General features: G+C 38.7%; 1 protein-coding gene and 2 long non-coding RNA genes across 4 annotated transcripts in view; 2 read left to right on the forward strand and 1 right to left on the reverse strand.

The window, feature by feature from the left end:
- Positions 1-5,953: 5,953 nt before the first annotated feature.
- LOC121064050 lies at positions 5,954-14,424 on the forward strand. Of its 2 annotated transcripts, none has more exons than XR_005816311.1 (3): positions 5,954-6,215; positions 6,619-8,752; positions 14,353-14,424. It is a non-coding gene; the product is annotated as an uncharacterized LOC121064050 (long non-coding RNA). The 2 variants fall into 2 exon arrangements; XR_005816312.1 differs by having other exon boundaries at positions 6,622-8,752.
- Positions 14,425-15,454: 1,030 nt separating this feature from the next.
- On the reverse strand, positions 15,455-22,140 carry LOC121064051. Its single transcript, XR_005816313.1, has 3 exons — positions 21,432-22,140; positions 18,378-18,472; positions 15,455-15,588 (listed from the first exon to the last, which is right to left on the reverse strand). It is a non-coding gene; the product is annotated as an uncharacterized LOC121064051 (long non-coding RNA).
- A 63-nt stretch (positions 22,141-22,203) lies between these two features.
- Positions 22,204-27,984, forward strand: part of ETNK1 (ethanolamine kinase 1) — a 31,528-nt gene continuing 25,747 nt past the window's right edge. The window contains exon 1 of the mRNA XM_040545247.1: positions 22,204-22,670. Coding sequence (XP_040401181.1) covers positions 22,515-22,670 — 156 coding nt within the window. The 5' untranslated portion in view covers positions 22,204-22,514. The remainder of the gene's footprint in view (positions 22,671-27,984) is intronic.

The raw sequence follows: 27,984 nt of genomic DNA on the forward strand, positions 1-27,984 counted from the left end.
AAGCACGATGAACGAAATTCAGCAGCGGGTGGCTAGAGCAGAGCGATACGTAGGGGTCCTCGGCTTCTCTGCCCTCCAGCTTGCTGCTTTCCTGCCTTGTTAGTGCAGATGGTGCCTCTCCTCGTTAGTGTGTGCTCTGAAGGCATCTTAGGAACCACTCCTGCTGTTGTCCGTCAAACCTGGGGAAGTTATAACCAGGCTAAATCCATGTTTCTTCTTTATCCACCCTTGTTTGAGCAGAGTACTGGAACTCGGTTATCCCAAGGCAATATAGAAAAGAGCAAAGATCCAGGACGGGAATCAAAAGCAGAAAACTTGTTGCTAATGTTACAGTTTTAGACCAGAAACCGGCAATTTTTAATAAAATACCTAGATCTTGCCTGCTTAAATGTTCTGGCTTGCAAATTGGAGCAGTCACAGAACGCAGGCACTGGAGATCTCATTCCAATTAGGCCAAACCAGAAAGCATACACGAGCAACTCACCAAATGTATTTTGGTTGTTTAAGACCATGCAGGTCATGACAGCAAATTAAAGATAATATGAAATGAAATCCCCTGAATTGCACATGGTGTGGATGTTGGATCCTCAGCATTGTTTAGCCCTAAATACAGGCCATTAATCCGCTATGTTACTTGTAAACAGCCATTCCTGTAATGTAACTTCCCTAATAGAGTAGAAAATCACCAGCAGAGGGTGTGATGACAAAAAAAACACAACATTCTCTGTTGCCCTTGTTAGATACGACATTGTTTGGTCTTCATTAATTCTTGGGCTCTGTAGCCGAAGATTCAGAGCATAAACTAAGTTCCTGACTGTACGTAAGTAGGAATGAAGTAAAGACAAACTTTGTCATATGTAAATTTTTATTTATTTATTTCTGACAAGACACACACTTGTTTGCTTCCTTTGCCAGATAAATTATGATGCAACAATTTTTAGGAAACATTATGCAGTTACTGTGACTTTACTACATCTTGTGATATGTAGAGTGGGTTTTTTGAGCTTTTGAAGATGTGAATACTTGAAACTTCTTGCTTTAGTTTGGAAGAAGAAATTCCTAACCCTAACATAACAATAAAGATTGAAACTGTCTTGTACGTTGTAAGAACACAAATTTAGTTTAGTTGTATCCCTTTAGAGATTGGTATGTGGCTCTGTGAAATTTGTTGGTGAAGTCAGGGTCTTCCTAAATCTGTCTTTCTACACTGAACACTACACAAAAAATCTGGAATTCGTTACGGCTCACCAGAGGTTGGACAGTTTGACTGACTAATGGCCAGTTAATACAGTGAATACCTGACTAAATGTACTGCCTTGTTAAATAAAATAGCTAAAGTTTGGGACAATCCTTAGACAATTCAACCTTTATTGTGCCCATTGCATGCTGTAAGGGAAGCATTCAAGAGAGCTCTAAGGCAATAAACTCTTCCAGACAGGTTCTGGTTAAGTTGCGGCACTGCTGATTCAAAGACTTCTCATATCTTCCCAGAAAATTCACTTCATTGCTTCTTATTATCCAGCTTAAAAAATAAATAAATACATAAAAATGTTTCTAATTTTCAAACTGAATGCTGGATGATGAAATACAAATCTGTTCTTGTCTTACCCACTGAACCTAGGGAATAGATTATCCCTTTAGAAACATTAGAAGACCCTTACTAGATTAAACTGCTAGCAACTGGTGCATATGCTTTTAGGTAATCTTTTATGTTTAACTTACAGTTTGTGGGGCCAGTAGGATCCACAGGTTAACTACTTGTATTGGGAAAATCTATCTCCTTATTTTGAACTTGCAAACTGATTTAATTTGTGGATTCCTCTCTCTTATATTATGAAAGAGTGAATAATTGTTCCCTTTACTCATGCAACATTTTAAAGGGGATTTTTTTATGGACTTACCATCTCGCTTTTTATTATTATTATTTTTTTAAAAAATAACTTTAATTTTTCCAGTCTTTTTTTTTTTTTTTTTTTTTCCATAGGCCTTTCTTCATGTGTCTGAACATTCTTCTTAATTTCACCTGAAGACTCTCTGAACAGGCCATGTTTTTTCTGGAACTGTAGTATCTCAGATGGGAAACCATGTTCCAGGACCAGTGTTTCCTAGTGACCATGCTACTCCCTCTCTGTGGAACAATGAAATACAGAGATTGATGTGTACATACTTCTATTTTTTTCCTGAGGATCCAGCTTTACAAAGGAAAATCTTAGTAGACAAAAAAAAAAAAAAAAAAAAATGGAGAAACAAGTTCAAATCTGTTTCTTACATAGTTGAAAGGATCAGTAAAGATATGATTTAATGCTTTAAGAAACCTGCTTGGTGTGTTATATCTGTCTTAGGGCTGAGGACTTTCCATACTGGCAGAATGAGACCTGTCTTCCCATCAGTTAACATGTCCTTTAACACATTTCATGCCAACGGCATTCCAGTTCCCCAGGGCCAGCAGGAATTTACAGAACGATTAAGGTAGAAAGGACTCAGGCAAAAGTTTAGCCAAAGCCCTAAAACAGATAAACTATTTGAAGCATCTAAAAAAGCATTACGTTTCCTGCTGTTCAGGCAAACATTCAATGTAATGAATATACTTTAAACCTATAATATGTACTTTCTTGGTAATATGCATGTTCAAAGTCCATAGAAAATATCAAGAGATGTATTTTCATCATAAGAGCAGTAAAGATGTGAGGAAGTGGCTGCACTTTAGCATCCATTTTGTCTCCTGCTAAGTTTCTTTCCCTTCTCCTTAAAACTGGTGTTTTAGCAGGTTGTGACAAGTCCTGCTTCAGCTAGATAACAAGTGTGATAAACTTGAAGAACAGTGTTACCTTATTTGAGCAGGTATTGTCATGTATTCAATGGCATTGTAAGCCAACATCTACAAACCAAGAACATTGCTAATTATAATTTTAAAGACATCTTGTGTGGAACAATGAGTGCCATAAAAATAAGATTTTTGTGTAGGGAAGCTGAGAGATTTTACCATCTAAATGTAAAGATTCATGCATCCTTGTTTTCTTCTTTCTCCCAGGTGTTTGAAATATGATAGGGTTTTGTTCTGCTTTCTGCCTAAACTACTATCTCAGTATATGCTTTGATTTCCAACAAAGAGATTTCCCTTGTGAAAGATGTACATGTTTAACCCTTAGTTTAGAAACTGATACTCCAAATAAAAGTTTTCCCCATAACTTTAGTCTGCTGACTAAACCTATCCCTTTAGGGTAGGTTTCAATGATACCGGCTTACTGACCTTCTTTAAGATACTGATTAGAAGGTGTTATGCTAAGCTTCCCCCAGGTTACAGTGTGACCTGAAATGGGATGGGTTGTGTCTTAAACATTGAAAAGATCACTTTTTGATTATCCTGCATTAAGCTGATTTGAAGAAAAATGAATGAAGAAATTTTGTTTGTTTGCTTTTACCTTGATGAAACACACCGAGACTTCATCAGAAGTCTAAAAATACTTAAAATACATCTGCTTTTGCATAGAGGCATTCACAGAAGATACTGGCTCTTTCTACTGCAGTTACTGTGCCAAGTAGTGTCTGGAACAGGACACTACTGTAATAGTTGTCAACTATTATTACAAAGAAAATTTTGCAGTACCAGTTTTAGGTTGCTGGAAAAATGACAGCATTTCTCTGTAAAACTGCACGTTTCAAAACTATCTGGCTGAAATCTAAAAGAGAACAATCCACAAATATTTTTAATAATGCCCTGAGGGTCTTGAATCCAGAGTTATGTATATTTATATATACATATATATTTTTATATGTGTGTATGTATAATATCACTTAGTAATGAACTTCTGCTGTCCCAGACAAAAAAACCTCATATACACTCTGAGTACATGTGTTATGCTGTGCCCACTACAAGGTTTTAGACGGGGCAAAATCTGATCACTGCTACCTATTACTGCCTGTATGTATTTGCTGTAGCACTGGAACCCCTTCTGTCAACAAAAGATAGGGCATGAAATCCCGTCTCAGTCAAATCAGTAAGGTGAAACTCTACCTCGCTGAAATGAATAGGTGGATTTTATTATGATCTGTGGAGGGACCAAGACTTCATTGCTGAGGTTTCTGATTTTACACTGGAGGTGTTGACTGCAGTTAACATGTTTAAACAGAAGATTAAGAGCAGTGTTAATGTCTATCACTATCTACACGGACAAATTGCTGATACCATGAGGGTCTTTAATATAGCAGGCAATGATTAGGAAAGAATGGAAGTCTGAGTGGGACAAATTAAAACAGGAAATATGTGGACATGACTAATGGAAATGCAGGTTATCATTGAGTAAGTCACCGACGTTACTTTTTTTTTTTTTTAATTGCTCATCATCATAAGTCATTGAGACTGCTTAGAGTCTGTAGTTTATTACTAAGGCTGCGTTTTTTGCTGACGTATTTGTAAGAGAAATTTGTAAGAAAAGGCTGTTGGCCTTGTTAAGATAAGCAAGGATGTGACTGTGCACAGCCTCCAGTCCTCCCTTATTGTCATCTCACTGCTAGGGCAACTCCCTCCTGCCCGTTCATACGCACAGTATGGGTGAAAAACAAGCCTGAAGACAGCTCCAGCAGGAGGTTGTGAAGGCAAGCAATGAACAGTTTCCATTTAGTACTTGAGCCAAGAGGTTCATCTTGACCCTCAGTTACTTGGGGAGAATGTCATGGGCTCAGTTTTGTTGACTTCATCCTGCTTTGCGTAAAGCTATCTCTACCAGTAATGTTTTCTAATCTTGATGCTGTAACTAGTAGGTAAAAATCAGATGGTCATAATGAGGGATTTCCCTGATGGAATTAAACTGCCAGTGTATGCCATTACTTGTATCACATACTTCACTTTTTCCTGAATCTATTCAAAGTAGTTCTGAGGCTAAGGGGATTAATTTGAGCTGACATTAGTGATATATGATAATATAGTCTATTACATTGTATTATGCAGAAACTGAATGCAGAACTTATTTGGACTTTAAAAGAAGACAATATGTTGAAATTAGTTTTTTGAAGTTAAAGATTGTCAAGAAGTTTAAATGCTGTACTACTGGTAGAACAGATAGTAAGATCCAGATAAATGTGCTAAAAATATGTATCAAAAAAGCTTACCCAACAAAAACTCTTTTCTCCAATTCGAGTGACATTCTAAAATATTGTTCCTATGCTGAGCTAGTGAATTGAGTAAAACCTGAGAGTCCTTTGAGGGAAAAACAGAAGCCTAGAGTTATTCTCAAGGCTTACATTTAGGGGGTAAAAATAAGTACAATTATGTCTCAGACCTAAAACTGTATTTCTGAGTTATGTACACCTGTTTCCTGGATATCAAATTAAAGTATTTCCTTTGGAAGAAAGATCTCAACATTTTATTCTTTTGAATACGAGATCTTTCCAACAGTGCACTTCAGTCAATAACAATCTTCTGTTGAATTTAGCAGTTTGGGATTTGGTCCATATCAAGCAGTTTGTAAGAACAGAGACCCATTAAAATATTCCATTTCATGCTATTATTGCTGCAAGAAGGTCTCAATTTCCATATAGACTTGAAAGAAATTGGATAAAATAAATATCCGATAACACAGGAATGTACGCTATTACCTACTGGGAGAATCAAACAACTGATGTCATGTTCTCAGCTAGTAATCGGATATCATTTATCTTTCTTACAGTTCTCTAAGAGAAATAACATTGCATATAGCTTTGTGCATTTTATGAGCAATGAGTGGCAATGGCATAATTGGGATATCAGTTCACAGAGATTGCAGCAGAATCCTGTGTGCATAATGCTCTAGGAAAGATATTTAGTTACAAGCAGTACAATAACAGCTATTCAGAGTGCTTCAAACTTACAAAGCCCTAGTTAATTAGTCAACACCTAGTTAATAATTTAATTAAATGTAATTGTTAGCAGGAGTATTTATATCATTAGAAGATGATTAGTCCTTCAGTGACTTCCTCCTTCTAAGGGTTGAATCAAACGAAACATTTAACTTTTGCAATATGTATTAGACTTGCACAGTTATTAATATGGCTATATTTGCTGGGTTTTCTTCTTGTGCTTAACATTGTTGGTATTTTGTCTTCCCTTTTCCTGTACAAATATAATCAATAGATTATTTATTCAAGTCCCACCCCAAAATATGGCGATACTAATGAACATGCATATTCATACATTCAAACTGCTGTCAGGATCAAAGATGACGGTCCTGAATTTCAAGGTAAGTTAATGCTTATTAAAGCTATGATCCTTGCAGTTTGTCTTGTCAACAGCTAGGCAGCAAGAGTATGTATATCCCTTGCAAATCAGTTTGTCTTAGAGGAGGCTATTTTAGGGACAGTAAGTCTGCATAAACTATCTATAGAGTAGTCTTCAAGATCCTTCACAAGATATGCATGCTATTTCCTGGTGCATTAAAGAGATTAAAATGGATTACAAGCAAAACAATAAATCTTTGTATTCTAAAACTTGGAGTGCATGCAGTTCTTAATAACCATGTGATGCTTTTGCTTCTTGTGTTCCATTTGGAACAGACATAATGTTGTGAGCTATTAAACGTTCAAAATTTTTAATGCATAAACAAAAAAATTCATGAAGCAAACTCACTGAATTTTTGTTTTCAGCAGTATGTAATGTTCAGCTTCTTACAGAAGTGGAATGAGGCCTTGTGTCTACACTGCGATGATATTCATTTGCTGTGAAAACATCTGACAGGCATTCACCTTGTTTATTTTAAGAATTTAAATTTCATGCCAAGCCAGAGGAGACAGGGAGGATCCTGATTTGTGCTCTCTCTCCCCCATTAGTACAAAAGCATAAAAACTAGGTTCCCAATTCAGGCTGGTAAAGTCATAAACTTAAACTGTAAGCCTAAAGTAATCATAGAATATCTCAAGTTGAAAGGGACCCATCCTTATAATTCACTTTCTATGATTATCTAGTTTGTTGTAAAAATATGTTCTACTGCTGCACAAATTGTCATTCAAGCTCAGCTTAACAAAGTGGTCACGACACATCATGTGAATGAAGAAGAAGGACCTGTGACTTCTAAGAGATGAAGCACTTCACAAGACAGAAGACCTCTCACTTCAGGTTCACAGTGGTAGGGGAGAAGGATGAACAAAGAGAAGAAGCTGTCTCTTTTTTATTCAGATCTCTCAGGGAGTGGGGGTGGGCAGGAAGCCCCAACTAGAAGTTCCAAGTTCAATTTGTATTTTCTGCTGAGCATGTGCATTGTGTCTCTTGTGGTGTGGAAAGAGAACCATGCTGCTGGTTCAGGGAGCAGAGCTAGGTGGGTTTAGTGGCAAAATGTTATGCTGTATGTTAAGTTACACAGAAGTCCAAAGCAGAAGAGATTGTTATCCATAGCTGATGGGTTTTTGGAGCAATCAAAATAACTGCTTCTATCAAAGCAATATTCTGATTTATGAGAGCCCTGTCATGATTCCTGTATACATTCCTGCATGCCCTGGGGTGAGAAGGAAATCTCCATTCACAGAGAAAGCATGGAAGTTCAAGACTTGCAGGATGATCGAGGCACCACCTTTCTCCAAAAAAAAAATCTGACATGTATAGCCTTGCTGCATGTACCTGTGTTATATAGTTTGGAAAGGAGAGCAGATGGATGGTCTCAGTACTGGCTCATTCTGTATAACTGTGAATTAATCCAGTTCATTCTCATGACTACTAGCCATTAAAGCAAACTTTTTATGTTTGCTACTTACCACCTAACTTCTTAAGTAAAAATCTCTCGAAGAGTAAAACATGGCTAACTGATGCTCTCTGACATCTGTACTTGTTCTGAGTACTACCTTAATTCATTCCTGACAGCGTTGTGCTCAATGCTGCATTTGACCCTGTTAACGGCAATTTATGGAGCTTTTGAACTATGAGGACAGTGTCTTGAAACTGCTTTCAAAGTACACAAATTCACATTTATCAGGCTTGGTCTGCGCCTTTTCTGCTTTTATGTATGGAAGAATTATGATCATCACCTTGAACTGTGTTGATAGCAGCTGGGGGAAGTTACTGCTTTGATTTTATTAACAAAGATGATTATGAACAGCAGAAGTTAAGAAACATAAATACATAGTTATATATAATGATTTTGTAAAGCAACCGAGCATCTTCAGATGCAAGCATGTTAAATACAGACCCTACTTAGGCAAGCCAGGAGTTACCATCTGGTGATGGTAACAGAGTTCAGTCTGTGGCCCAGTAATTAACAGTCAAACCTCCAATAACTCAGCCGGTCAAAAGTCAAGACAAGCCAGCAGAGCAAGGTCATGATCTGTGTATTGCAATCTTGGATGCAGCCAACCTTCCACAGCTCACAAGAAAGGTCTAAGGGCAGGGGCCCAAGCCTAAGCCCAGCTTCCAGCCCATGGGCAGAAGCTGTGGAGACCCCCAGGTACAAATTTTCACAGCTCTTTCTCCCCCCGAACTGTTTTCAAAGAAGCCCCATCCAAGGTTACACAGCTGTGCTATATTAGTGTTCATCTTGAAAATAGGCAGCTAAAGCCTGGAGAAGGTGGGAAGGATTATAGGGGAAGTAACTACCCTGTTGGAGGGAGTCTTCATAATCACTTTAGGGAGGGAGGTGGTTACAGGCTGGTGGGGGCAGCTTGGTTTGGTTTAATTGTATTAATGCATTCAGTGCTCTGGCAAGACTGCACTACTGAAGTTGAAAGTTAAGGCAAGTAGACTTAGGTAGAACTAAGATGTTTAGCAGCTGGAGGAGCTCTGCTGAAATTAAAAGTAAGCTTGTATTTACCATGAAATAATGAGACAGTAATATATTTCTAAAAAGTAACAAAAATTGTTCTGTATGCTTGCCTGGAAGGCTCTTCATGTATGCAAGTATGTTCTTGTCATCCTACAGTTAAGGCTCTTGAAATAAGAAAAATCTCTACTGTCTTCCCACTTCTGAATTTAAAGACTAAGAAAAAACCTTCCTTGGTTAATTTCTTCCCTCTGAAAAAGGCAAGGGAGAAATAAGAATATTCCAGTATGCCCATTTGCAATTTTAGAAACGTTCACTAATTTTGTCTCAATCTTATATTGACAGTGCTGAGATGTCCCACAAATGACTTGTGATAGCATGAAAATCTACTGATTTTCCTGATGTTATTACTGTGAATCTTGAAAGCTACAAAAAAAAATAAGATTAATATAATAAGTTTTTAAAGACAAGCATCTGCATAACTTTTGCAAAGGTCAAAGAATTCAAGAGTTTTTTGTCAAGTGTAGCTGTGATTTGTGTGAAGGTGAGGCCTTGAGTTGTTGAAGGCTTAATTCTAGCGCAGCTTCTGAAGGCAAAGAGTTAACTGCTATCACCTTTGTATCGTGTTTTATCTGTGGCCTTCCTTTCCAGTGATTTTCCACTTATGTCTGAGATTATCTCAATACACTACGTTTAAAGTTTCAGTGCTTTGTCAACAAATTAATCATTGCAGCCTTCTTCATTTTGGAAGATTGTTTTGAAATTAAGAGCTAATGTTATTTTAACCTTGTTATTGTTTGGATGTGTGGGGAAAGAGCATAATAGCATTGATCTTTCAAGTTTAAAAAAGTGCAAACTGTCTCAGATAACATTTGAAACATTTTTCTTGGGATATCTGCCCTCTAAGATCTTGTGTTATAAAAATGCGCAGGTAGTACCTTTTTTTGGTTGTTTTTTTTTTCTTTTTTTTTTTTTTAGGTGTCAGTGAAACAAGGCAACACAAACTATTGCAGTAGATTAGTTATGCCATGGATCACTTATTACAGCCCTGATATGGTGTTAGAAGTTGGTGTGGTTAGACTACTTGTAGTCCAAAAGCGCAGTCAGTGGCCTGGTGTGAAACCGTTAGAAGTATGCTGTTTAATCTCTGCAGGCAGCAATTCTGATGCATGCATCATTAAGTGTTTGAGAAGCACACGTGCTGTTTGATGTGCTCTGATACTCACCCGAGCCACACAGCGCTCTCGAGTTCTTAGCTTGGGGTCTTGGTCTTGCATGTGGGTGAGAACTAAAAGGCTGAGGCAAAAAATTGAGTGAAGAGTGATGCTACTAAGCTAGGGGAACTAATAAAACAGCGTGGGAAGGATGATGACTCCACCTGTGATTTTAGATAATTGCCAATCCTTTGTAATTCACTTCATACAAGGCTTTTGAATCATTAGTGATTCAAAAAGCATACAAAGCTTTTTATAAGCATTCAAAATTGTGCTTATTGACACCTTTTGTCATCTGCATGCAGAAAAGAAATACCAGCTGTCTTTCAGATGCACCCTTTGTAGCTATGAGCTTTTCCAACCTCAAAATGAGGCTTTGTTATCACAGCCTGCTGTTACAGAAGTTTTATTTCAAATCTATCTGCCATATTGAATAGCTTCCAGAGGAGAGGGAGCCTTCAGCTCATAAGCAAGATATGCCTCAGTTTCACTTTCTATTCTTGGTGGCTATATGCATTTTTTCCACAAGAGTCACAGAAGAGAACTTTGACATGTGGTAAAATGCAGTCCTCGCTCACAGCTTTATTAGCTGGTGAAACCTACATTGTGATGAATGAAATGAGATGGCTGAAGTTGGTGCAGCTGAGAAGTAAGCTGGAAAAAGAATAATTCTGTTTTAGCCTCCTCAGATGACAGCATGCCCCCCCACTTCTGCTCAGATATGCAGAAGTGACAAAACTCATAACTAGAAGCGGGCTGGATCTAGAGTGGTTTATGCTTCTGCACATCTTTTCTCACTCCAAACTGCCACGACTGCAAACAGTAGGTCACTGAATTCAAAGTACAGCTAACTAGCTGTTGTTCTCCACTTCCCTATCCAATCAGAATAAATACGCAGGGGAATGTCTGGTATTTCTTAGAGATAATATGCTAACCTATATTAAAAAATAATAATAATAAATTAATTTTGATTCAGTGTTTAAGACAACAGAGGCATCAAGTTTCTTGTGGTTTAACTGTGCCTATTTTTTGGGGTAGTTTTCAGAAGATGATATGTAACTAGTTAACTTGTAGATTAAATACTTTCTTTTTCCTTCTGGGTAAAGAAGTTAAAGTTATGTGTATAAAATGTACTAAAGGTTCAAAAAGCTACTGCTATGAAATATCCCTCTTGCTTAGATTCAGGAAAAAAAAAAACATACTTTGTCTTAAGACTAAGCCCGATTTTGTTATTAACTTCAAGACATTTCTTGTCCCCATTACTCATATTTGAAGGCTGTTTCAGAACATCAATGCATGATTAGAAATTTCTAGTTAGAATCCCAATGGCAGCTTATGCCCATTTCGTGCACACCAATATTATCTTTTAGCCTAAAGAGGTATCCTAAGCAGAAAAGACTTCTGACCAAAAACTCTTCTAGAGGGTGATTCTATCCACGCAGATTTTCCTGTGCTAGATGGAACTAGCCAAGCTCTAGACTCCTTGCACAAGAGAGTGGGGGTCTCTATTTACTTAGTTGTGTTGTTATTCCTTATCCATAGCTGTTTCAATTTTTAACATATGGGACTATACATGGTACTTCAGACGAGGTCTCAACAGCACTTTGTACCACAATCCCTCTGATTCTGTATCCCACGTACCTCTGTAAGTAGTCCCTGCTGGAACTGTTTTGCCTGATACACCCTAGGATTTCTTTCACCTTTCTGACAAAGTTATTGTATCAGTACAACAACAAAGGTTATAGAAATAAAATAATGCTCTCTTAGGGTACAATTATAAAAATAGTTGTATAGAAATTCAAAGTTGGCTTTTAGTTTCTATGTTTCACATGCTAATATGTGTTCTATACATAGAGCACCAGTTGATACACTGTTGGGCTTGTCTATGGAAAAAAACACTGAGAATTATGCAGAACCCTCTAAGGACCTGGATTTTCTCAGCAGTCTGTGAACGGCTGGAAGGCTCATTAGGGGAGAAGAAAAGTGGGAGTTCTGCCACTGAGTCTTTCTCCCAGATCTCCATGCTGACATGCAGAAGGATGTGTCCTGAATAATCAGTGTAGAAATAGTGTCTAATTCTTGCAATGAAACAGGCTAAAAAATTCAAAACTTACTAAAGCACTTATAAAACACTGTGGATGCTTTAATACAATTGGTATATATTTCTATGTACTTTTGAAAATAAACATAATTCATTGCTCTCAGTATGAATGTTTGCTTGTGTGTTTGCAGACCTTGTGGGTTTCCACCAAGGACACTTAAAATTATCTGATGCCAGATGATATCAGTAATCCACTCCCCTATAATCAGTGGTATTCAAGCACCAGAGGCTTCCAAAAAAAAAATGTGAACGTATTTCTAATATTCCATTAAAAATGCACAATGTTGTACTTAAGATTTGTAAGAAAAAAAAACAACTGACAATTCAGTTTATACCCTACAAGAGTAAGATTTAATTACTCTTATTTTTACTATCATAATTCGGCTTCTGCAGTAATTGCAGATATTATTATCAGCCATAAAATTATTCAGCCAAAAAATTTAGGTGAGGTGCCTAAAGCGCTGTTTTCCATATGTCTGTGACAGTTAAAAATGCTTTGCTTTTAGTCTAAATTCACTGGACATAAGTTTTATGGGAGCAAATTTGATGTTTTTCCGATAAGGGACATAAAGGTTGCAGTTAGTTTTTCAGAAAGGCTTCCATAGTCTATGTCAATGGAAACCTTTTATCGTATTTTTGAACTGTTTGTACTGCTTTTACTCATCTTGTGTCCAGATGGAAACATCTTTTGCTCACATAAAACTGTAACTGACTTCAGTTTCATAAAACTGGGTCAAAGATATAAGTGCATCTCTGCAGGTACTTCTGTGGCTGTTTCAGCTGGTTCTTGAACTTTGAGCTTAAGCTTCTCTATCATGCAGCTTTTCTATTATTATTTTTTTAATTTTAAGATTATTTCCTGATACAGTAGTCAAAGAAAAAAAAAAACACAACAAACCGCTTATTAATTTAATTTTCTAATGTTTCTGCAACTTTCAGTAACTGCACCAAAAATGTGCTTTGTTCTTCTTTTGCTCTGTGATCCTGCCCCTATTAAATTCAGACTTTGCCAGACACTTTTGCGAAGTACAACCTCTTATTTGTGAGCTTTTCTTTACAAAAGAAACCTTCCTCTTCTTATGAAAACATCTAGTGAATTATTATGATCAGATTTGAACAGCCAGCTGAGGAAAGAGTGCTGAAAAACACCACAGATTTTCTTTTCTGGGAGAAAAGTAAAGTTAAAATACATCCAACGAATAGAAACACAATATTTCTGGAAGCAATTAGATTTTGCTTTATAAAAAAAGTAAGCAAAGGAGATATTACTGTAGGAAAAAATATTCTGCCAGAAGTTTGGTTTCTGGCACCAACTTGCATGTACACGTGATTCAGAGGAACTTTTCCTTAAATACTGTAAAAGGTATGTTGGATGAAAAGTAAATTTCTGACTTTCAGAAAGCGCACTAAAATAAGTTGTGACCTCAGACCTCAAATTCATCAGTGTTTTAAAGGTGATTGTTTTCAATGGTTCTGAAGGTTCAGATGCCTGGGTTTATTCTACTTCTCTTATCACAGGTCCATGTGTGGTACAGGCTTTAAGGTAGGAGCTGGCTGGGGCAGAGCTGTTCTGGAGACACTTAGGGATTGCACAGAAATTGACCTTGAGTCAATGACTACGCAACTAAACTGAGCAAAGCAAGACAATCATTTACTGAACTAGAACTGACCGTCACAGAAGAGCTGTCTCGTAAGTTCTACTTGTCTACTGCTAAGGATCAATAAAATGACATTGCAGGTGTTCTGATACATAATTCTGGGCTATTAATCCATGCAACCGTAGGATTGATCAACCTACCTTTTAAACATTCCTTCAGTATTTCTGCTTGTGTATACTTGTGTTTTTCTTTAGACGAGCTTTCTATTCCCACAGATAGCAGGGAAACAAATACTTATAACCAGGGACTTCAATATTCATGGTAGAATAAGATTTTAGAAATGTTTTTGTCATTTACTTATTGTTAAAATAACTCAAAGTGGTACGTTTGATTAAATGATCTATAATGACACAGTAACAGCTTTCCACTGTTTCCTTTCCAATGCAGGTAGTTCATGTTGTTGCCAGAAAGATTATTTCTCATAAAATATAGGCAGGATGATACTTAGCAGGAAAATTTTTTAGAATGTAAACTACTTCAAGAGAAACTCCCCAAATCTCTCATGTTCCCTACTTTTCTGCGTTATCATTTACTTGTAAAAGACATCTTAAAAAGCTTCTGAATGGCTGCTTTGTTTACTGCAAGCATATTTTTAGTTCTGTAGATTAAATAAATACATAGCTACAAAGCATAAGACAGTGAATTTTTTTTTTTTATTACAGACGAGTGAAGTTGGATCAGGAACAATCATTCCACTGAGAAGTACTGCCTCCGAAATAATCTCACAATGCAAGGGGAGGCGGGGGGGCGGGAGAACAAAATGAGTGATAATTAACAGAGCTTGCTGACATGCTGTTCTTTAAAACTTAAAGATGTACATCGGTTGGAGACAGGATATCGAATATCAGTAGGCAAAGCAGCAGGAAACTTTTTCCACTGGATGAAAGGGATAAAAAGAAGAAAAACGAGTCTTGGCCTCTCATTGCACTAGCAGCTGACTAAGCTCCGGACATGCTCAAAGCACAGCCAATTGTAACGAATACCAGGGAAAACAGTATCTTCTAAACAAAAATCGTTACAAACTTAGAAACTTAAAGTTGAGATAAAAAATGTAAGTCTCAGAATAACATCGCGGCAGAAGATAGGTGGATCACAGAAATGAAACAGAATGTTGCGGCTGCAACCTGCTTGCACAAGATGATCTGTGTTCTCGGTGAACTGAGGCCTGTACAGACAGGGGCTGGGAGGCCCGGTTGAGATAGAAATGCAAAATCCTGGCGTGTGAGGGGGAACCAGAGACACTGCTACTCTCCAACGGTGCTTTGAAGAGAGGGGGGTGAAGCTGGAATGAATACTCCTTCCTTTTCACATGGTAAAAGTTCTGTGGATTCAAGCAAATCAGGAAAGTTGTCACATCCTGAAGCATAAAGACTGCTGGGTTGAATCGGCTGTACAAGCCAAAATACTTTAAGGCACAAGATGATGGGGGAAAAACGGAATTTAGGAAAGCTGATGATAATTAGGGATGTGTTTGTTTACCCTGCAGTGAAGCTTCCGGTTCTCTTTCAAGGCAATTTGATAAAACTCATAATGCCACTTGAGCTGTGAGCTCCTGGTGGTACGGAATGTTGCTGTATGGCAACTTCTGTTCTTTCTTGATTTCCTCCCACTTGCAGTCCGAGCTGGCACCAGCCGGGCAAGCCACCCTCCTCCTCTGTGGTCCTCTGCTGCTGTGATTGGGCTCCACAGCCTTATGGAGGGGAACACAGACCTTGGTAAAACTTGGCCATATGTGTTTGCGACAGTTTTATTGTTTTTTACTTTTCCGATGCGAATATGTAGCTTTATTGTCTCTAAACATAAAACTTAATGTTCCAAGCTCTCCCTTAACAAAGGCATAAAAGAAGCTGGCTAATTCAGTGATTTGCCATGCGTAGCAGCAGATGCAGATAGGGAATCTGTAAAAGATATTTACAAGCCAATGATTAAATACCAGGCTGTTCTGAGGTGCTCTTCTCTTATGCCTGTGGTACTTCTTTGACAAGCCCTCTAAGAGGGTCTGTAGGAAAGTAGTCTAAGTACAGTCTGTAGGAAAAATAATGTAACAAATAATACTAAAAAAATTAAAACTGCAGGACTTCCTAGTGAAAACAACAACCTACAACTTGTAGGTGTAGGATGGAAATGGGAGTGCCCTTGTGAAAGTCAGATTTGCTTCCCCAAGGGCACGAATGGCCCTTAGCAGTCCCCTCTCCAGGACACCATCCCCATTAGCCCCTGCCAACTTCTGGCTGGAGGTGATGGGATAGAGCCTGGGGGCCAGGCCCCACATTGCCTCGTGGCCCCAGGCAGCCCCTGCTGCTCCCCACACAGGTGGAATTTGCACCCACACTGGTTGTGGGCTGAGAGCAGTGAGAGAGCAGAGCTTGGCTGTGAACTTTAATCCAAGTACATGTGACTGTACAGATGTAGCCTGTTCCACTTCATTTGGCTCCCAGTGAGGTAAATGGTAGTTTTCCTGGTGGATGGGCACTGAAACAGGCTGTGCAAAGTTCTGCTCCTCCAGCATAACTGATTTTAACCAGACTGTGCTAGTTAGCAATGCACTGGCGTGCAAGAAAAGAAAAACACTACCAAAGAGAAGGCCAAAAGGAGACAAGAATCTAAGAAAAAACTGAGACAGTAGGGGAAAAATAAAACAAACAAAAATAAGCATATAGATTATAGTACGAAAAGAAAAATGACTGTAGCACCCCAGATTGATTTGAGGTGCTTTTTTGTTGGATGCGGGACTTCCAAGTCCATTAAGGATCTAGTCAAATATATATGACATACTTCTAGTCTACCAGAGGAAACTTGGAAGGGCAGAAGATCAAAATAAAGACAAAAGAGGCAAAGTTTGAGCAGGGGATACTAAACTAGATTATGCTATCTGATTTTAATCCAGAGAAATTGGGATTATGCACCTTTCAAAAGTGAAGGGGCCTCTCCCTTCAACCCATTTGAAAAGTGGCAAAAACAAGAAGTGTCAAGTAAAAAGACAAAAAAAAAGTTACAAGTTCATAGGCAGCAAGAGAACAGATAAAAGCTTAGCTCTCCTCTTCTTTCTTTCAGTGAGAAATAAATTATAACTTTTTATTAATCCATTCAAGAATTTCCAGAATTACATGATGCAAAACTATCTTTGGGATTTAAAGTTCTAGTGAAATTCTGAAGCCCTTCCTCCTAAAGTCATTAAGAGAGGATAGAAAAAGTCTGGTCACCTTAACTTTAATCCTGTAGGAAATACCCTATAAACCAGGTTGGAAGTGAGGCTTAGGGAAATGATACAAAGAGGGACACAACCAACCAAACAAACAAAAAACAGCATTGAGTCTGGTAGACAGATGCCTGGATATGCAGGCTGCTGGAAATCTTAAAGAAAGGATGTGATGTTGTTGCCCCCTAGTTCTTCTAATTATCGTCCAACTTGATGTAAAGGGATTAGATACGATTGAGAAAGCAGCACTATTTCTGCATAACTTCTATCATTCTTCAGTCCCTGATTTTTTGAAACTACCAACAAGATCACTTAGAGTAACATTTTTTTGTGAGGAAAACACCTATGCCAGTTTAGTAATTTCTCCTCATTGACATGGAATCACAAAAACTGCCTATTATTTGCTTTCCCTTCTTTACTACCCTTTTTTTGCCTTTCCTTCTTTATTATTGATTCAAGTTACATGTGAATAGGCAGTAATTTATATGTGATAACCATATTCTAGATCTCTCAAGACTATACTGTATGTATTTTTTAAATTTGTTTTAATTTAGTTCAGCTTACTCCCCCCCCCCACTTTTTATACTATAAAAATGATTAAAGATTTCAGTAGAGAAAACAGAATAGCATACTGATAATGCCTTAAAAAAAAGAAAAAAAGTATTCTAGGCTTCTTTTACAAGCTAACATAATATTTAAATGTACGTTTGATACTGTCTTTGTTCACAGGGTTTCAAATTACTGAGGTTTATAACTTTTTCCTCTAGGAGGATGTTTTATTAGTCAATAATATGTTACAAAGATATTTCTAGAAGATATAAAAGCTGTTCAAATCCTCCTTTTACGTTGCTGTGCGTGAATTTATTCTTGCATGTGAGGCATACTAAATCTACCCCAGTAGACTCAATCTGAGTACTTCCACAGTATGTATACTTGTTGCCCTTGAGAAAAACCTCAGGATATGGCAAACTATTGTATGCGTGTACAGTTCAAATTTAGATCAATCAACTTGCAATTACTCTTCTTTTTTTTTTTCTATTAAAATAAATGCAGACAGTGGCCTTTTTGTGGTTTTTTATTTTGTGCTGCTTTACTTAATCTATATTTTTGAGTAGCATAATTAGTATGAAGATTTTCTTTTCTTTCTTTATACGCAAGGGCTATACAAAGAGCCTTGCCTAGTTTTATAAATACCCATAAACAAATGTACAGTTTAGTCCCTCCAGCACAGAGAAATAACAGAATTTCTTGCTGAGCTGCTCGTTGTGATTTAACACATGCTTAAGCATGTATTTGGCCCTACTGACTTAAGCAGGCTTTGTCTCTTCATTGAACTGAGATTAATTTAAATGCATTTAAGTGTTTTGCTCAGTTGAGGCCAGGTTTCCTGCAGTATGTGTGACTGGGTAACTATCCACGGCAGTTCAACCTGTGGTTCCCAGACTTTGAGCCAGGGACAGAACAGAGGGAAGACATCTGTGCATTTACCTGAAGCAGCCTTGGAGGTAAGCAAGCCTATTGCCACAGTTGTCCAGACTTCCAGTAGGAGAACTGCTAAGTTTTCCAGGTGAAACCCTGAAAAACTGAAAGAGATGGAAACCACTAAGCTATTTCACATGTAACCACACTTGTTATAAAGATTACATTATGCACAGCACCACTCCCATACTGGAAAAATACAGGGGTAAGATAGTCAGCAACTAGGTTATCATATGGAATGTGTCACATGCATGTCACTAACTGGGCTACTAGAAAATGAAGTAATAAAACTGCAATGAGCATTGAAGCTTTTACTCTATCATATGTGGCTTTCAAAATACGCTTGAAAAAGCTATAATCCATTATTCTGTCAAGCAACTTGCACAAGAGAAGAGTTTTTACCATATAAACAACATGCCAAGCAGTATCCATCTTAGAGAAATTTATAAACTGCCAAGATTTTTATAAAATAATACATTTCAAGCTAGTCTTCACCAACATTAAAATGAAATCTGTTTATAGAGTACAATAAACATATGATAGAACTATCAACTTTGTGTGTTGAGAGTTGTTGCTGGTAAATCAATATGGATGCTAGGGCACCAGGCACTTTAAAAATCAATATAATAAATAAATGTAAGAGTTGAATTACAGTTTAACACTGTGTGTACAGAGATGTGATTCATCTTGACACAAATAATACATGCTGGATAATCAACAGAGATGACATTCTTTAAAGCCCTGAAGAAATGCTGTGATCAAAGGACTGGACTGAAAGTCGAAAATTATTTCCAGGCCCACTGACTGACTGGTTTAATGGCAGGTTTAACCTTATGACTCAATTTTTCTATCTGTAAGATTAGGACAATATAAGAACAGTATTTTGAGACTCTCAAGTATGCAAACTATTATTAAATTAATTATGGCTAGAAGGGGTACATTTTCGACTCATAGTCACATTTATGCAGAGTTCTTCTGAAGCAATTACTGAATTACTGGGTTTGGCAAGCAGCCAGGAGAACTGCATCTGGGAAGTTACAACTGGTTCTAAGCCTGATGTTTCTTCCTTTTTTTTTTTTTTTTTTTTTTAAAGAGCTTATAAAGCATGCAGCACTGACCTAAAAGCAAGATTAAAAATGTAGAAATAAATGAAATGGCAGAACCTGGTTTCTGATTAGCAGAAGATGGAAAAGAGAATGGCAGAATTGTGAGGATAAGCAGTTCAAACAGGCTGTAGGTAGTCGATACCCAAACTGGCTGGTAGAGCGCAGTGTGGGAGAGAACTAAAGCACACGGGTTTTTCCAGTTCCATGTTGTGTACGTTTATAAGGTCAGCCTTAGGATGACTTTATTTAGTAGGGTGTGTCTAAAAAAGATGCATTTTGTGTTCCCAAGCCTTTATTTCATGAAACATCAGGTCTTTTAAAGAACAAGTCTGTAGCTGACCTGAATGCTTTGTAGCCTGTGAAGATTGCACTAGAGTTCCTATTAATGAATTTCACAGTTTGTAGGGTACAGGTTTCAGGAGGATTAAAAAGAGGAAAAATATTTTTTCTAAAAGGAAAAAAATACTCTTCCTGGAAACTTTGAGTAACAGTCCCTGTCTTCAGAACATGTTTTCTGGGGTTTGATTCAGACACAGCAAGTATTTGCAGGAAACATAAGGTAAAGAGGAAACAGAGCTAGCAGCTAGCTCTAACTTTCCTTCAACCATTTTAAAACAGGAATGAAGATTTACCCATGCACTTTGAGGACAAGCAAAAAGGATGTGCCATTATACCATGACCAGAATAGATGAAGGTACTGCTGCCTAAACATCCCTAGTTCTTTTAACTATTTGATAAATATTTAGTAGTCTAAAAGCTTAACTGAGCTTTCAGTTTCCTTAATTCCCAAACAATCTAAACACCATGATGGCTCCAGCTTCTCCCCTTATGTTTAAAACACATTCACAGCCAAATTCTGGAGATTTAGTCAGACTTTGGCAAATTAGCAAGGCTTATCAGAGTAAACAACTGAAAGTAATACGGCTTCTGGCAGGAATAAGTATTTTGTTCTGTATTAGCATGACTGAATCTCTGTTTAGACCAGGTCATGCGGAAGATGGAGCATTCAACTTCTGACATTTTATTTTAACAAAAATGTCACTTTGCCCTTAATCTGTAAATAAGTCTTAGCTTATCATCTACCAAACTGCCCAAGTAGAAGCAGAGGGCATTGTATCATCTGATCAGATAGAGTGCTATCATGCTATGCTACTACCATGCTATTAGCTACTATGCTAATACTAACTTAAAAGACTGAATAATGTATAAATGATGAGATCTGTGTTTGAAGAAGTATTTTTTAATAGTAATAAAAAAGAGTTTAAACTTTAAAAATGTCCTACATTTAAAGAAGAAAAGTGGAGTGGGCTAATGGAAGAAATGGGGTAGTCCAGTCAGGTGAGATGGAGAAAAAAGGTTTTAAGAGGCAGTGAGCCAATGTATACAAAAAGACATGCAAAATGACAGGAAAGACGGTTATAGAACTTTGAATAGTTTCTTTTAAGGAACACATTTAAATAAAGGCAAGCCAAAAGCATATTACCACTTGAAATGTACTGAAGCTATAACATTTAGATCTGGAAATGTTATGACATTAGTGACACTAGAAATTTGATCCCCCCATCTTACTCTTTCAATCCTTGACAGAAAAAGGCTATTGATACAGAAAAACATATTAACACTAATAACACCAACCCACAAACATTATATTTTCATTTAAAATACAACAGAAGGGAATTTTGTTTCCTGAACTCTCACAAAGACAGATTCCTGTCTCTAAAGATTTTAAACACCAGAGGAGGTCTGAGCCAAAGTTCAAGTGGAAGAGAATACTAAGATTCATAATAATGAGGAGTGAGAGAAAAAGAGACGTAAGAAGAAAATGACCTGAAAAATTGTTGATAGACTACTCCAAATGTTGAACTCCATCTGAGGGGAGAGGCATAAAGGTGAAGAACAACTATGGGTTAAGGTTAGGTGTTCAATAGAAATAATGGGAGCAGAAGTGATGGTGTACTTAGGCTATGCAAAGCCCTTCAGTGACAAGAAGACAGCCATTCTTGGTAAAAAACAAGATGTTCCCAAGTAGATTGTAGTGGATGACATGGCAGGAAGGTTACTGATGTGCCATGGTTCTGGTGAGGAGTGCATATGAAATTAATAACTGAAACTGTAGAACTTGCCATTTCCCTCTCAGCATTGTTCATTTTGAACGGATGTTATGCCCTTTCTCCCTGACCTGCGTCTATTTAGAGTAAAAACTCTTCAGGGAAAAGCCTGGCCATTATTCTGTTTGTGTAGTTATTGTGTCTTAGGCTAACCCAATAAACTTGCTTTATGGTAGAACTTCTTGTGTCTTCAGTGTTGCCTACATGGGAAGATCACAGAATGCAATGGGAGGCATGTACTTGTGGGAGTATTATGGATAATATAAACATGTCCAAAAAATTAGTATCTGTTCCTTTTTTAAAAAAAATAAAAATAACGTGCTTTATTTTGGTATAGTCTGGGCTTTTGTTTTGGCTGAAAACAAGATCTCAAACCGCCCCATCAAAGCTTGCAGGCAGCATGGTTTTCAAGATAATTTTATTCCGCATTGCTTATGCGATGGCTGATCTTTATGAAGATATTTAAAGCAGGGCAGACGAACAGCGCGATACTTCCTCAGCACCCGGAGGGAATACAAATGGTACCGGCTGAAACCGCAGAAAGTAGAGCAAGGCAAGTATACACCCCGCAGGAAGGAAGAATAATGATTAAGAAATTAAAAAAAAAAAAAAAGGCGTTACTTAGGCCGGCACAGAAACGAAAGGCAACACACTGACGGCGGCAGACGAGCCGTTCCCCGCCTCCGCCCTGCCGGGGCTGCCCGGGCGGGGGGCACCGAAGCAGCAGGTGAGGGGCCGGGCGGGCAGGGCGCCGGCAGGCTCCGCCCGCTGTCCCAGGCTGCTCCGCGCCGCAGCCGGGGGAGGTGGAGCCGCTTTATCGAGAGCCCCAGTGGAAATTTCCCCCTCAGTTGCCGGGTCCATCGCGGAGGAGAAGACAGCGAGAGCCGTCCGTCCTTGTCACGTCCGCCTTCCCTTCGTCCCTGCCCGCCGCTATGTCCAACTACATCCACGTCCCGCCCGGCTCCCCCGAGGTGCCCAAGCTGGACATCACAGTCAGCGAGCGGGAGGGGCCCGGCTGCCGTCAGGGCGCCCTGCAGCTCCTGCGTCGCTTGCGGCCCCACTGGAGACCCGAGGAGGTGACGCTGCAGGTACGGGGGGCGCCGCAGGGCCTGCGGGCGGGATGCGGCGGGGGAGGAAAGGGAAGGGGAGAGAAGGGAAGGGCGGGCGGGCGGCCATTGTGCGGAGGAGCTGCCGCCGCGCTTCCTTCCCCTCCCCCCCCCGCCTCCTCCCAGCGCAGCCCCCTGCGCCGAGCCCCATTTGCTCGGCAGGCTGGTGGCGGGGCGGGGCGCCGCGGCCGGGCAGCATCCCCTGCCCCCTGCTGGCCCCAGCGCTCGCTTTCCTCTTCCTCCTTCCGCGCCCTTCCCCCCTGAAGCCCGGTTCCAGGCAGGGGCGGGGAACGGCCCTGCCGCCCCGACGGCGAGGGGCCGAGGAGGACCCCCCCCATCACTGTGCCGAGCAGGGGCTTTCATAAAACTGGGGGACCCCCCCTTCCCCGGAGGGCGGCGAGGGAGGAAGCCGGGGAAGGGAGGGGGCGGCCGCTGAGGTAAAGGCTGCCGCCGCGGTAACGGCCGCCGAGGTAACGGGAGGTGCTGAGGTAACGGCCGCCGCCGCCCGGGGCGGTACCGCCGCGCGTTCAACGGTGCCCCGCTAGGTGAACGAGCGTTCGTGTTTGTGATGAATCATCGGCTGGAGGACTGGGCGCTGTAGCGCTTCTAGAATATACCTCACCTAGCACCGCACGCATCTTCGGTAGGTGTAGCTGGGAAAAGCGGCGCATCACTTGCAGCCTGCCTTCCTCTGGGCGTTTTCTTCTGTCCTCTTAACCTGTTTTTTCAGTAGTTAACAATGTGCGGAGGTGTATCATTTTCGTGAAGGTTTTTTTTTTTTTTCTGAGGTGAGCTAACAGTTGGAAATAATTCCCATAGAAAAACTGAGCGTGTTGTGATAATAACACATAAATGGGCTTCGATTTTCTGAAGTTTCTGAATGATAGAAATTTGACTTGCACAACCCAGTTAGCATGAAAACAAAGCTAATGCTTTTTTTTTTTTGAAGTAAATTCTCTGTGGGCTGCAGTTGTAAGTGAAGCACAGTCCCAGTGTAGGTGGGATATTTTTCTTCGGGGATTATTAAACAGGGTCCCTGTTTGTGGGTATGTTCTAGTTTGCTGATGGGTTACTTCTCAACATCGTGTTTTTTTTTTTTTTTTCGTTCATACAAGCATCCTAATAAACTGAAACATTTCATTTTAAAGTGGGATGTTCTTGACCTTTCAGGAAAGTTCTAGCATGTTTAAAAACCAAACCCCACAGGAACACACAAAAAACCAAACCCACTTCCTTCCTTCACCACTCAATTTGGAAGAAGGAGCAATTAGAATAAAAAACACTAGTACCATTGGTGTGGAACAGAGCCTTATTTGACTGGTCATGCAATAGTAAAGTAATAGGCTACTGTCTGGTTAAGTGTTTGTGTCTAAAAGTTGTCTCAATCTTGTTTGAACCAAATTACTTTAAAATCAAACCATTTTCTACTTTTTTTTTCTTTGTTTGCAACAGCAGAACATCATCTTACTTGTGAAGTTCTTTAGTAGCCTTTTATTTTTACCCTTTAGTCTGTTTTTAAACTGTTATGTCTATACATAACAACAAAGAATTCATGTGGTTACACATGCGTCGCATATGGTAAGATGCTGAAATTGAAGATGACTGCTTTTGTTCAGAGGATGGAGCTAACAGGGTCTGCCCTGGATTCTTCTCATTGGATAGGCGTTTATTTAGGAGGGAGGAAAAAATGAGAATCATGTATCATGTGGAAAATATGCTTGACTAATGTGAAACAGCAGCATCATAGCAAAGTAGACAAAGAACGTTGGTAGGTGGAAGGAACTGCTACCTCTGTTGAACTCTGCTGCTAGCTACCTTTGCTCTCAAGTAATTCTTGGCTCAAAACAGTGAGTAAGAAGTTGCAGAGTCCAGGGCTTGACTTATAAAAGTTAATCAACTTCTCTTGCAAAAAAACTTACTGTTCTGTGTGTCAAACTGCTTAGTCAGTGAAACAATTCTGGAACTGTATTTAGAACATCTTAATGTTTAATCCTTACTTCTTGTAAGATTTGTAAGTTTAAAGTATACTCATGACTTTAGATTTTTTTTTTTTCTATCAGTATAGAAAACAAATGTAGGACAGGATGAAAATAATTAAATATTCATTGTTTAAAGTATCCTTTCAATGCAGAATTTTTAGAAATTCTAGAATCTGTAAGCATTGCCAACTATTTGCTGAATCACAGGCAGTTTAAATGCATCTCCTGTCTCCAGTTATACGTGAATATTACCAATGTATAAGAACATGAATATGTTGTTTTGTAGTGATAAGGAGAAGCAAAATTTTCCTGTCTAAATATGAACTTCACATACTTCGGTTGTGCAGTAGTCATCTGAGGATGTACTGGAAGCTGTGTAGAACTGGATATTTTCTAAATCTTAAATTCTCGAGGTTTGCATTCTCTGCTTTACATTTTCAGAAAGCTATGTCATTATCACAAAAGGCACATATTTGTTTTAGTAGCTTCTGATTCTGTAACATGATCAAAATAATAGAGTAGAGTAGTTCAAGTTGGACGGAACCTCTCTGGAGGCTTCAACCTCCTGGTGAAAGCTTACAGTTTGCTTAATCCAGAAGTTGGTTGAAGTGAATATAGGGAACAATGCCTGGTGATTTCACGAAGTAAAATGCCCTTCAAAACTCAAACCCTGTTTTGGATTAGTGAACAGCTTAAACTGTGCCAGTGGACATTACTAATGAGTTGGCCTGAATATAAAAATTGTAATGAAAAAGAAAACCTTACCTGTATTTAATTCTTTCCTGCCTTGAAAAGGTTGTATCATCTTCCTAATGTAAAAATATCCTAAGTTTTCTCATCTGAATTTTTTTCTCCCTTCTTTTATGGAGGTGAAACTTTGTTTTTGAAGGAGGATCAGTGTTTGGTTATGGTACAGGAAAGCCAGTGACCTCTCCAACAAGTGTAGACTCAGGATTCTTTTATTCCATGACCTACTGAACATCTATAGGTCTGTTCCTAACAAAGGATTCAGTAGGTTAATACATAATCGCCTCTCTACAGCATAATACTAGGGAGCAGGGAATACAATCTGTATTTGTTTTCATTTACCCGTTAAAAATAACGGGTGCTTGCTCTTACTGGTGAAGAGACTTAATAATAGTATTAATTTACACATTTATTATTTGCGTAGTGTGATATGTATCCAAAATTCAGCTGCAAGATCACTTGGGGATCTGGGATAAAATTGTGTGCTAGCAAACACTGTTCTTGTCCTTGCACAAACCTAAGGGGGGAGAAAATCTTTTTTTTTTTTTTTTGGAGGAGATTCAATTATTGAACGAAATTTACTTTTAGAATCTGCAAGCTTCTCTCTAGAACTTTGTTCCATATCATTTCCAAAAAGGTTTCACAAGTGTTTCTTGCTCACACACACATTATGGAATATTGTGGTTTAGTGCTGTCTTTGTTCTGGATGTACACGTCTTTGCATTTATCAACGCTTTGCATGACTTCACTACTGTGGCTTACTATTCTTCATAAGGACTTAGTCGTGCTTAGAAAGACTTGTACTTCAGCCAACAAAACACTTAACTTAAACCTTACTTCCTTATATATCCGGTTAGCTTTTTCTGCCCCCGTCTATCTGCTTTTTTTTCCCTTCCTGACTTGTGCTCAATAGCTTTTCTTTAATTAGTATTTTCTGGCTGCTGCTCAGAGTTCTGTTCTTGTGTGCATGTTTGTATTTTCTTTATTACAAAATATGCCTGGCTTCAGATTTCTGAACTACTTAAAATACTCAGTTTATTTAAACAGACTGTATATGGGATTTAAAGCAATGAGATAATTGAATGGGAGCAAAACATTAATCTCACAGGGAACAAAGCAAACTGTAATATTTTCTGAATCTGAATGCTATTACATTTTTTCAAGAGTGGTGTTTTTTATTGCCTAGCTGTTCTAGGATATCATGATCTTCAACAGTTATGGAAGTAGTTACTGCTTAGAGGAAGGATGAGTGAAGGAAAATAATGTGAAATTGTTTCAGAATGGGCTACACTGATGGTGTATTGTGGAAAAACTGTAATTTGAGGTGTACCTTGAACACAGTGTCACAGCAATTGGGAACTTTAGGTAGTAGATGTCATTTGATGCTGATTGGTTTCTCTGTTCTCATTAAGTGTTTGATGCTAGATAATCTCTTGTTGTAAAGGAATTTTTATGGCATCAGTGGGTGGAACAGCAATCATGTTCATGTGGTGAAGTCTTAATTGGTGTGCCACATCACAGAGTATGATGCAATCCTGCTGTGCATGGTATAGGTGTGTTTGTACTGATGAGTCTCATTCTAGGTACAGATAATCAATTTTTGCTAAGACACAGCCTGTTTGTTACCTGGCTATGTAATGGCACATAACTTCCAGTAAAGGCTTGTGATATCAGAAAGGAAGACAGCTTTCTAAAGATGTTCCTCTTTAGTCTGTGACTTTTTCACTTTTAGATGTCAATTCATGTCGAAAGTCTCCAGGGTAGGAGCAGCAAATTCATTCTTGGAATTAAAATCTTGACTCCTTTTATACATTACATTAGTTTATTTTTATGTCTGTAACTTTTAATCGGTATCTTGTAGTCTGTAGAAAGTTCTAAAACAATTTGCTGCTACACAAGTCTCTTAACTGGTTATCAGATGTTGACTGTGTCTCCTTAGGTAGGAGAATATTCTTCAGAAAGAAGATGAAATTTTTCTTTGGAGACTTATTCTAGCATAAATAAAAATAACTCATCTTGTAACACATTTAGATCAGAACCAGTCATTGCAAACAGTGATTTATCTGTAGTATTTTATAATAGATTTCTGCATGTAATTTTAAATGGTCTTCTTATTGAGGATATGCAAGACATGAAATTTCACATCTTAAAAAAAAACAAAAAAACAAAACAAACCAAAACAAACCAAAAAAAAAAACAACACTGAATTGTTCTTTGAAGCTGCAGGCTTGATTGTTTGGAAGCCAAAAAATGTTTATTATACTATATGGCATGGGAAGCAGTAGTAGTAATATTGCTTTTTGTCCATGCTGCTGTCATGGCTGGGTGTCCCAGGTGTTCACTGGAGAACTGGTAGTTCAGCCTCTGGCCAAACTTAGCATAGAATGGCACCATTAATTTACTGGCTTCCTGCTAGCTCCTACTTCTCACACCAAATGGTGCTTGTTCATAGCCAGCTGATAGCTCAAGTCATGTAGGCACTGGCTTCCAACTGCAAAGTGTGATGGCCTAGGGGTTGTGGCTCCAGAGCCTGGGCACCTTTGAATGATGTTTCTCTGACATATGAGACC

This window comes from Cygnus olor, chromosome 1, assembly GCF_009769625.2.
Source record: "Cygnus olor isolate bCygOlo1 chromosome 1, bCygOlo1.pri.v2, whole genome shotgun sequence".
Classification (NCBI taxonomy): Eukaryota; Metazoa; Chordata; class Aves; order Anseriformes; family Anatidae; genus Cygnus; species Cygnus olor.